The sequence below is a fragment of the Carettochelys insculpta genome, chromosome 4 (genome assembly GCF_033958435.1).
Source record: "Carettochelys insculpta isolate YL-2023 chromosome 4, ASM3395843v1, whole genome shotgun sequence".
In the NCBI taxonomy this organism is placed as follows: domain Eukaryota; kingdom Metazoa; phylum Chordata; order Testudines; family Carettochelyidae; genus Carettochelys; species Carettochelys insculpta.
Genome location: NC_134140.1, coordinates 35,048,733 through 35,060,742, shown reverse-complemented (window position 1 = coordinate 35,060,742; position 12,010 = coordinate 35,048,733). Strand labels below are relative to the sequence as shown.

General features: G+C 43.8%; 1 protein-coding gene across 1 annotated transcript in view; it reads left to right on the top strand.

Moving 5' to 3' along the window:
- SEL1L3 (SEL1L family member 3) overlaps positions 1 to 12,010 on the top strand; it is a 64,889-nt gene that overhangs the window by 4,657 nt on the left and 48,222 nt on the right. Inside the window, exons 2-4 of the mRNA XM_074991770.1 lie at positions 6,181 to 6,748; positions 8,413 to 8,539; positions 11,055 to 11,176. Of these exons, the coding sequence (XP_074847871.1) occupies positions 6,181 to 6,748; positions 8,413 to 8,539; positions 11,055 to 11,176 (817 nt within the window). The remainder of the gene's footprint in view (positions 1 to 6,180; positions 6,749 to 8,412; positions 8,540 to 11,054; positions 11,177 to 12,010) is intronic.

Here is a 12,010-nt window from a genome sequence, read left to right as displayed (position 1 = left end):
TTACTATCTTTGCCTCTGACAACAAAAGAGTCACAAATTGTGTAGTGGGAAATGTTACATTGATTATTAACTCTGTGATGATATTGATCTTAAAAATATAACCTTTTGAAAAGGATCCATCTCATTTTGACAAGACATATTTTTCTCCTCCTATACAAACTAGAAGTTGCTCGCTTTTGCTTGGTATATATTATTGATCTAAGAAGTGATGAGTCATAACATTAATGCATTAGAAACCTTTGTGCAGTAAGTGTCTTTAACAACTCCACCTGTTCCATTCCGGAGGTATTGTGATCCTGTGATATCTCCTCTTTACAAATAAGGATAAAGATACCTGAGTGGTGGTAAATACTGAGTTTTTAATGGACCCCCTGTATAAATCAATATAAAGCAGCATAATTGCAGGATCTGCTTTTGCTCTCTTGGTCTCCAGTTGAAGTCAGTGGGAATTGTTTTGCTTTTGATACAGAATGGGAACAGGACTGGACCATTTGTGTCATATTTCTCATGTTGGACTTTTGGCACACATCTTGAAATTCAGCATGCCTGAATTGAAATTCAGAAGACTGTTGACCATGTTCAGATCTTGTATGAACAGATGCAATTTCACTGAGGTCAGTGGAGTTTCTCCAAAGCTGAATTTGGTCCAGCAATATTAAAAACACCCAGTAACATGCTCATCATCCCTGGTAATAAAGGAGTGATTTTTGAAAATGCCTTCTTGACCTTTTTTCTTTTTGTTTCCTGGTATCAGTGGTGTTTCATAGGTTGAAAGTCCACTTCCTCACCCATCACAGGTGTATAGAAAGCTTCCCTTGAAATCTGGGGTGGTGATGGAAATAATACCATAAAATTCAATAAAATCTAAGTTCCCCCCAATTAATAAAAGTGTGTAGCCCCTATGGATGTGGATGTGAATCAGTTGTAAATTAATGCAGTGTTGTGGTCCTTAGTCTGTGGAGTGTTAGCATGTGAAATTAGCAGGATGCTGTTCTGTTTTACTATCGCTGTACTGAACCATGTGCATAAGAACATGAGAACATAAGAATGGCCATTACTGGGTCAGACCAAAGGTCCATCTAACCCAGCATCCTGTCTGCCGACAGTGGCCAGTGCCAGGTGCCCCAGAGGGGGTGCACTGAAGACAGTGATCAAGAGACTTCTCTCCTGCCATCCATCTCCAGCCTCTGGCAAACAGAGGTCAGGGACACCATTCCTACCCTCTGGGCTAATAGCCTTTTATGGACCTAACCTCCATGAATTTATCTAACTCTTCTTTGAACTCTCTTATTGTCCTAGCCTTCACAGCCTCCTCTGACAAGGAGTTCCACAGGTTGACTGTGCACTGTGTGCAAAAGAACTTTCTTTTATTAGTTTTAAACCTGCTACCCATTAATTTCATTTGGTGTCCTCTAGTTCTTATATTATGGGAACAAGTAAATAACTTTTCTTTATTCACCCTCTCCACACCGCTCATGATTTTACAGACCTCTATCATATCCCTCCTCAGCCTCCTCTTTTCTAAACTGAAAAGTACCAGTCCCCTTAGCCTCTCCTCATAAAGGATCCATTCCAAACATACCCCATGTTGGTCTGGCTACCAGAGTTAGCGCAGCAACTTCCAGGCAGCCTTGCACTGATTTAACAGCCTCACAGCAGCTGGGAGAAAACAAAGACGAGAAGCAAAAGGATGGGGTGTCTGCCAGAGTAACAAACAGGCTAGAGGAGGAAAATCATTCCAGAAAACTAGTGAGAAATTTTTCAGAGACAATAGCACAAAGAAGGGAATATCAGAAATACAGGCTTAAGAAGCCCACAGAACCGAAGGAGATTGGAGGAAACTCAGGGTGAATTGAGGATTGAGTCTGCCACCTTTGTGTAACGGCTCTGAGCTAGAACCGATGGAGTGGGTGGCTTGGTTTCCCTAGCCTCGATGGAGACTTAAGAACCAAAAGGGGCTTCCAGCTGCACTGAGGTCCAGGACCAGATAGCCCTCACCAGATACAAGGGGAAACCAATATGCCCCAGACCAGTGGTGAGCAACCTGCAGCCCATGGGCTGCATGTGTCCCATCAGGGCTCCATGTGCAGCCTGTGCACCCTGCTTCCCACATGTCTCTCATGCACTGGGGGCCGCACTCTTACCTACTCCTCCCTTCCAGCACTCCTGGAGCTACAAGAATCAGCTAATTCATGGTGCTCTGGAAGTGCTGGGACGGAGAGAGCGGAGAAGGGAGAAGATACACTTGGGAGAGGAGGTAGGGAAGAGACCGAGCAGGGATTTGATATTGTCAGGTAAGTGGAAATGTTTAGGTTTTTTTAAATTGTTAGAAGTTGGTGACAGTTCTGTTAATATATGACGGATTGAAGCATTTCTACTTGTTTTGAGATATTCAGTGTGCCACGTATTAATGCATTTAATCTTATTCTTAGGGTCACAGTTAGTGCACATGACTGATTTCAATCTTGCAACCCACTAAAACGAAGGAGGGCCACTCTTGCAGCCCGCTCGCTAGCCTGGGTTGTCCACTGTTGCCCCAGAGGGATGGAAACTAATATTTTTCATGGTACAGAAAAGGACAATCACAGAGACTCAGATGAGCACAGCTAGCTGACTGACTGTGATTTACCAAACGGGGGTGCTGATGCATTAGTGCACTAACCCACACATGGAACTAGAGGTGTTTTGTTGTGTTTTTGTCTCACATAACTCTGCCACAGATATACACACCAACCGGGCTGAGAGAAAACACTCGCCTGTCTATTACTCTGCTGCTTTTGGACCAGAATCCAAAAGGAGGTACAAGATTATTATGCCTCCTGTCCTGATTGGCAACTGGTGGCCTCCAACCAAGCGTGACCACCCCATTGGTTTCCCTTCCACTGGTGCAAATCCTGTTTTAGCAGGTAGGAATAACCATTGTAGGACCCATGGAGAAGAGTACTTCTGGCCACCAATACATACTGTTTGTCATTGACTTACGACACCCTCTACCCAGAAGCAGGTCATCTATAAAGCACTCTGATGCCAGGAACAGCATCAGAGTTGTTGAAAATAGTTGTAGGAATAGGACTACCCATGGAGATCCTGATGAACAGCATACTAATTTCCTCTCTAAGCTGATGAAGGAAGCGTGCCATCTGCTTGAATCAAGAACTTAATGCACCTCAATATGTCAATCCCAAACAGACAACCTAGTTGAATGATTCAATCAGACCCCAGGAGGATGCTCAAATGCTTCATCAGAACCTGTCCTTGCTGCTGGAAAGTGTTTCTCCATCCCCCACCCCTTCTGTTCATAGTATGAGAAACCCCACAAGCCTCAATGGACTTCTTACCTTTTGAACTCTTCTGTGGACAGCTGCCAATGGGAATACTCAAGGTAGTGAAGGAGGGGTGGAAGTGACAGGTTAATAAGAAATTCAGTACAGTGCAGTGTGGTCCTACAGATAAGGGATTGTCTGAAAGCTTTGCAAGATTGTGAGAAACAGAAGATACAAAAGCCCAAGCATCCCAGGAGTAGAACTACACAAGGGGGATAGACTAAGAGAGTTGTGGCCTGGTGATTAAGTCTTGGTTATTAGCCAGTTCTGAATTGAAATGGATGGCCAAATGCCAGGGTCTGTACGAGATTACTCAGCAGGTCAGACAAGTGAGTTATGAAGTCTGTCAGCTAGATCAGAGAAAAGAGAGGCAGGTCTATCATGACAACTTGCTAAAACTGCAGACAACTTGAGAAGGACTACGTGTAGCACTAAACCCCTACACGCCAGAATTAGGGCCACAGAAAGTGTTATCTGATGCAGGCTCAGAAATCCAGTTGTGAGAACATTTGACCTACGAGCAACAAAGGAAAAGCAATTTAAGGAATAAAGATGGCTTGTCCTGGGCCTTCCGAGAAGATGACCTGATGTTCCATCACATCAAGACTAAGACTGGGAAAATGGTAGAGTAACCATATGGTGCATACCTGAGAAAATAAAGGTACAGGTTGAACCTCTCTCATCCAGTACCCTCAGGAGCTGACTGGTGCTGGGCAAGAGAATTTTTTGGACCATGGGAGGTCAATGTTGTGTAGCACATTACCAACACTTCCACTGCCTACTGGGCTCTTAGAAGACATTTAGGTGTAAATTACAGATAAATAACAGCACAGAACACTGGGAGACAGCACTGGTGGCTGTAAACAAACTTTATGGGACCACAAGAAAGTTGGCCACACCCAGAATAAGTGATCATCCAGCTAACTAAAATCATGCTGGATTACAGATGTTGCCGGATGAAAGTGACGGATTAAAGAGGTTCAACCTGTAGTACTCAGAGAGGAGTTAGTGAAAATGTGAAAGCTGGGAGTCATCACAGAATCACAAACCATGTGGCATAGTCTAGTCATCCTGGGTCACAAGCCTGACAGATCAGTTGGGTTTTGTATCACTTTCTGCAAAGTAAAGGAACTATCAAAGTTTGAGGTCTACCCAATACCCTGAGTAGATAACATCATTGAACAGCTGGGACAAGCACATATTATATAATGACCTTAGATCTGATGAAGGGGTACTGGCAAATGCCCCAGCCAGTGTTGACTGGCAGTCTCACAGCACTTGGAAGAATAAAGGGACTGAGAAGCAAAGGGACAGGGAGACTGGCAGAGGAGCTAGCAAGCTAGAGAAGGGAAGTCCTCCCAGTAAATTGGTGACAAGCTGCTCAGAGACAACACCCAGAGGAGGGATGATTATAAGTACAGTATGAAGAATCCTACAAAGCCAAGTAAGGCATGAAGGAGTTCTTAACACAGCAGGAGGAATTACTGAGGGCTGATTGTGCCTGTATAGTTTAAGGGCCTGGAGCTGGAGCCCAGTGAAATTGGTTGGCGTGCATTTGCCTACTGAACCCCCAGTGGAGACCTAAGTGCCAAAAAGGGTTTCCAGAACTGCTGAGGACCATGACCAGCTGGCCCCAGCCAACTTGTACACCTTAGAATGATGAAAATAAGGACCCTGCATGGCCCAGAATAGGACTGTCATAAAGACTCAGATGGGACAGGCTGACTGACTGCTCTTTCAGACTGCGCAACAGTTCCATTTGACCAGAGTGGGAGAGGTGACACATTCGCAGCCCAGTCCACACTGCTGCAAATAAGGGCTGCTGCACTTTCCAAGTCGATTTCCAATACATAGGTGCTCTGCTGTTCTGTTTCATTGTTGTAATGCACTTTTGGATGCATTGCAAACATTAATTAATCCAAAAAAAACTATGACTGGGAAGCAGATTAGGTGTTATCCCACTTTACAGATTACTAATTTAAAGGTTTCTATGGCAGGAAATTTTATTTTTAATATTATATTAATACAAAGTTGACAAAAATGCAACTAAATAAAAACAAAACAAATGGCCAAATCCTATAAATTACAACAGGGAGTGTTGGTGAGTGTGTCCTAAAATATGCTTAGTGCCTTCTAGAGTAAGTCATTTCCTTGGTGGATAGGATTTTACCTGAGGACAACTTGCACATTATATCCATATATATATTTCTTTGTATACGTAATTCTAAGATTTTAAACTGGTCAAACATTAGCCTAAAATTCTAACAATGTCTCTTAAGTAAGCTATATCTAGTTCTTGTTTGAAAGGGTCTTTACTCTTTGGGTATCTAGTACTGTATTTTACATTTTAAATGGAAAAAATATGTTTAACATATTATTACAGGTTGATCCTGTCTGGTCTGGCAACATCTGTTGTCCAGCATGAGTTTTGTTAGCTGTATTTCCCCTTGTCATGGGTGTAGTCCCATAAAATTTGTTTATATCCAACAGTTCTGGCTCTCAGTGTTCTGGACTGTTATTTAGTTCTAATTTACCCCTAAATGTCTCCTAAGAGCCCAGAGGGGTAGCTGAAAATCTGAAGAAGTGGGTCTTACCTGCGAAAGCTCATTACCTAATAAATAATCTTGTTAGTCTTCAAGGAGTTACAGGACTGCTTGTTCTAAGAGCCTAGTAAGCAGCGGAATTGTTGGTATTGCTGCTAGACAATATTAACGTCCTGTGGTTCAGCAAATTTGCTGGTTCAGCACTAGTCATGTCTAGGGTGTGCCAGATTAGAGAGGTTCAACCTATACAACTATATTATTAATGAGGTTTAACTCAGGCAAGTGGATATAACATTTTGAATTTTCTTTTCCAGAATTTTGTGCCATCTTTTGGAAGGGAGACCCTCCTGACAACATCAGTTATCCCACAGTCTGACCAGCGTATGGCCTATGAAGATTTTATTCATTTAAACATTTTAGAAAAAAGAGTTCATAATGATTCTGAGGTTTCAGTACAGTATTTATGTTCCAAGCCTTGCACTGTCACTTTGGAAGCAGTAGCTTTACTGGAGTTCAGAACTGGTGTACCGGTGTATAAGAAGAGATGGAAGAATGAGAAGCATCTTCGTATAAGCAGAACTCAAACAGTGCATTTGAAATTTCCAAGCATCATGGTTTATAGAGAGGATTACTTCATCCGACACTCTATAATTGTGCATACCGTGATACTATATGCCTGGATTAATCACAAACCTGTTGGGGGTTCTGATGCCAAGAGGAATGAAAGCTACCTACAGGCAGTTGCCAGGAATTACACTTTTTTGGAAACAGTTCCACCTTGTGAGCGTCCATACAAAGATCACAAAGTATGTTTTAAGTGGAGCTCTGAGTACCTGTGGAGGCTCCAGGCAAACAGGATACCTCAGTGTCCCCATGAGAATGGTAAGTACAATTACACATTCCTTTTATTTAGGGAGCTAAGATGGGACCAAAAGGGCACATTTTGTGTAAGTTATTATAAAAGTGTATATTTATCATTATCAGTAAAAAATATTTTCTCAGAGGGATTTATTGTTGCTAGCAAAATTATTAGAATCAGTAATTGAAATAGCTTTGATTTAAGTGATGCACCCTGGCTCAGTGGATACACAAAGAATAAGCTCAGGTCCTGAAATGGATCTCCCTGCTTCTTCCCACAGAGAAGACTGGCCTTTGGACTTAGAGTGCATATGTGACATTTCTGCCCAGAAGCAAACATTTCATGATACAGAACTTGAAAATAGGGTTTAGAATGAAATGTCCATGTTATCTGTAACTGTGGCTTTGCTATTCTACACTTCGTTTATAAACAAAATCTGAAGCATCTCGCTACATTTCCTAGAAAGAAACACTAATGAGGTAAAATTTATGGTAGGTCAGATTATGTTTTCATTCATACCCATCCATTCCCATTAAAAACAGTGTATGGGTGTAGAAGTGAATACAACCTGTGACTTACTGTCTGAAAAAATGTCTATCACTGAAATCAAGTTTTCAGCCAAAGTTTTTGACATGTTGGCCGTGTCTACACTAGCCAAAAACTTCAAAATGGCCATGCAAATGGCCATTTCGAAGTTTACGAATGAAGTGCTGAAATACATATTCAGCGCCTCATTAGCATGTGGGCAGCCACGGCACTTCGAAATTGACACGGCTCGCCGCCGCACGGCTCATCCAGACGGGGCTCCTTTTTGAAAGGACCCTGGCTACTTCGAAGTCCCGTTATTCCTATGAGCAGATGGCCATTTCGAAGTTTTTGGCTAGTGTAGACATAGCCGTTAGGATTTAATGGCCCAGGTCTGCCTTCAGTTACATGGGTACTTTTGTCCGTGAAATTGTGAGTGGTTCATGTACCTAAGGGAAGAACTTGTCCCTCAGTAGTTTAATGTGGCCTTACTTTCGTTATAGTCCATAACTGTTATGAGGCCATGATCGTGAACAAAAAGTTTGTCACCAGCGTAACTGAGCATTTGTTATGTTGTGTTAAAATGACATGAGACCTGAGAATGGTTTCTTTTTTAGTGTGTTCCTTGGTGTAGCCATCATATTTTGTGAACCAATGTGTCATTGGTGGATTGGTGGATGTCATCACACTGAGATGCGACATGATGACATATCATGATTTGGTTTAGCCATGATTGTTCCACAACCACAGCTTGCAGGATACAGACTATATCTGTAGAAATCTAGTTGACCCACCCATCTTGGTGCACGTAGGGAAACATACAATCTGTCAGAAGTTCAGCAGGTTGCTATTTGGACAGATCTGTATCTATCCATTGCAATTTTTGCACTCAGTACCACTGATCATAGCTTCAAAATAGCCATGAGGAATGGACTTCATACTTATTTCCCTCCTATGAGTAACCTTCTGCAAGGCTGCAGTATATTGTGTAAGGGAGAGTTGGCCTAACATTAGGGATTTGTTGCATATTTGTGGGCTTTCTAGATCGTAATGTCTGACCTGTGTTATGAGCTATTTAATTAAAACACTTAAAGTATGTGAACACAAGGTGTCAATGTAGATTGACATTTTTTGGCAGACTAAGAGTGATTACATTTGGCAGATGCTGTCGAGATCCTCAGTTTTCCGTATGCATCGAGCGTTGAGAAAACGGGAATTGTGAAGAAGTTCGAGAGATTTCACAACAGAGAGCTTGAGACAATCAGACAGCATCAGATCGATTACCCAATGTAAGCAAATGCACATCATGGAAGATGAGTATATTTAATTCCTAAAGGCTAAACTCTGACTCTGTTCTTGTAGTCACCCTTGTATGGAAAATCACATGTTAAAGGGACAATCTCCACTATTTCAGACAAGATATTGGGCAACTTTCCTCCTGGTGCTTAAGAGGGTATTTTCAGCAGAGAATAGAGGACAGGGCTGAGACATGCAACATCAAATCAGCTTGGGACCATTCCTCTGCTCCCTCTAAATATTCTAGGAACACTAAAGTAAGTCCCCATCCCCACAGCTTCCCTGCTTCCCAGAGTATACAGAAAAGTTGTACTTCATGAAGAACCTGCCTCCAGCAGCTTTCCCAGGATCCCATTACTCCTTGGGCCTATGTCAGGACTTGAGGGGAAAAAGAGAAGGATCTTCACCCTTCCCCTGGTTTCCTGTTTCACCCAGCCCACCCCATCCACCGTGTAACTTGAGTGAAATCGGTGGAGTTGGTTCAGTTTATATCAACATGACTGAGAGTGGTATTTGGCCTTTTAAGACAGTTCCACTGCTGCGTGGTCTGTACCGGCTGCACTTCTATTTATCCTGTGACAACTTTACAACAGCTGCACATGTCCAGTTGGATTCCTGTAATTCCTCTGAGCTGGACTTTCCCCAGAGCACTTCCACTGCTTACAACTACCATAACCCCTCGATTTGACAGGCCCCGATTTAGCAGACTTTGGGAACAAAATCTAGCCCCCTATTGTTGCTGAAGTTTGCTGGGGGTCAGTAAATCCTAAATCCCTACCCCCGCCTCTCAAAAAAAAAAAGAAAAAAAGAGTAAAGGGATTTACCTCTGCCATGGCCTGGAGGAGCTGCCATCTCCTCCACTAGACCTGCCACACAGTCCTCCCAGCAGGGGCGGGGGTGTACACAGGCAGATGGCACTTGTGCCCCACCCCTCGTGGAAGGAGAGCGCGGCGGCTCCAGTGGCAGCTCCTGCAGGCTGCGCGGTGGCCCTGCCAGCCTCCGCCAGCCGTGTGCAGCAGGGCTGCTCCAGGCACGTTGGGGGGCCAGCAGCTCCTCCAGCAGCAGCTCTTGGAAGTCAGAGTTCTTTTATTTGTTTTGCTTTGCTTTTCTCAGGGGGGAGGACTGGAGATGGGGGGGCTGTAAACCCTCACATATAACAGACCTTTGGGAACAACAGACAACCCTCCCCTCGCGCTGGTCCATTAAATCGAGAGCTTACTGCACTGCACAATGCACCGCTCATTAGTTCACTGGGCTCAGCAGCTGTGAACACCCATTCGTGGAGCCTGTCTAGGCTGCCTCTATGCCAGTGGACTGGTTTGAAGTTGTCCGTCAATTTGTAACCTCCTCAGTGGTGTGGGACCTGGTGATAGTTGAGAGCTGCTCCTCCAGCTCTGTCTGGTAGGAAGGTGTGCTCACACCTCCCTGCTTTTAGAGCTCCACACTACTAGCAAATCTTAGGTTCTCAGGTGAACACGTCCTTCCTTTGGGCCCCAGGTTGTGAAAATTTGTTTTCCCTTAACATCTGTCTCTGCCCACCCCTCCTTTCAGGCAGCTGGCACCTAAGGGGGCTCAGAGAAAGACAGGACTATACTCCCTAGTCACACTGTAATTGGCCGCTGCACATGGCTGCGAGAATACAGGTTGCACTTCCCGAAACTGGGTCTTTCTGGTCTGGCAATATCCATGGTCTGTGAGTTCCAGGGCCTGGAGTCCTTTGTCAGGAGGGCTGTCTTCTAGGAGCCTTGTTGGGCTGGGGTCCAATGTCAGGGGGGCCAGCAACTCTGCCATTCCAGGAGCCTGGCAGGGTCAGCATCCATGGGGCTGGTGTGCAGCAGCCTAGCCAGAACCAAAGCTGGCATCAGCAGGGCTGGGGCTGGTACCAGGGCCAGAGGCATCCCAGCCAGGACCAGTGTCCAGGGCTGGGACAGGCAACATCTGGCTGGGGCCAGCAGCCCAGCCAGACCAGCAGTAGCCAGGTTGGAGATGGGAGGATTAGAGACAGGGAGGCTGGCTATGGCAGAAGTGGAGCCAGCAGTGGAGAGAGGCAGCAGTCCGGAGAGCCAGAGGCAGGGGACCTCCTCTGGTCCGGCAGATTCCCTTGTTCAGTACCAATCAGGTTAGGTCAGGTCCCAAGGGTGCCAGACCAGGGAGGTCCATCCTGTAGAAGTCAAGCTGTTGTGTCCTCCCCTTGTGCAACCAGAACAGCTAGTTACACTCTTGCCCCAAAAAACTGCCCCTCTTTTCAAATCACTCCATGCCTTGGAAGATCGAGCACTCTGCCTGACCTCTCAGTGCTGCATCAGTGCAAACCTGCATATCCAAGAGGAATTCTCAGCAGCAAGATTCAGATGGCTTGTGTTGTCCCAAGCAGTTGTCACTGCCATGTCTTCTGTAAAGTAGCAAAGTAAATGAGCTTTGCTAAAGTTAAGTAGAAAATGTGCCTTTAAAAATCAATATGATCTATATCCTCAGAATAGGTTGTTTGTTTCTTTTTTACTCATGCAGGTTCACTATTTCAGTTTGGCTTTATTTACTCCATCACTGCGAAAAGAACCTGTGTGGAATATTCTACTTTATTGACCAAGGAGAAATGTATAGTACCCCTGCTGTATTTCTAACTGAACAAGGTAATAACAGTGTAAGGCCTTCAGGGGAGAAATAGACTTGTCAGCCCTGCTCTTTAACAAAGAACTACATTTACAAACTTTTTTTGTCATGCCTATTGTGCTAAACTCATGCCTGGAGAATGCTTCATTTTGACATTTGGAAACAAAAAATATCCAGTGTGTCATTAGATTAAGAATAATTAAATCTGGCCACAATATTTCCATAGGAATCTTTGCATCTAGCCTGAGCTATCTCAGAAAGCATCAGTTTCCTTTTCTGATTTTGTATTCAAGAATAGTCCCACACTCTCGGGAGGATGAACTAAATATGACGGGTCTTTTCCACAGCTCCTGGCATCAAGCTGTGAGTAAGAGCAAACATGGTCTTTGCATAGGTCAATTAGAGAATATGGACTCGAAGAAAGAAAGTGGCATTACTTCTGTGTATGGAAGTAATGAGACTGGAACAAAAATACTGTGACCAGTTCTTGTGTCCATACTTCAAAAAGAATGTTGAAATATTGGAAAGGGCTCTGAAAAGAGATACCAAAATTATTCATGTTCTGTCTCACAGTGCAGGATTTAAGAAGCTCATTATATCTTATCTAAGAGAAGGTTTTGAGGTGATTTCAGCATGATCTACAGGTACTTAGATGGAAGATTTCTGAAAGCTGAGGACTGTAATATAGCAGGGAAAAAGGTATCATGAAGTCCACTGGCTTGAAGGTGAAGCTAGACAAGTTGAAACTGGAAATAAAAATGCATTTTTAATAGAGAGAGTAATTAACCACTGGAACAATTTATTTAAAGATCAGGTAGATCCTTCTGAATTCTTTTGAAGTGAAGACTGGATGA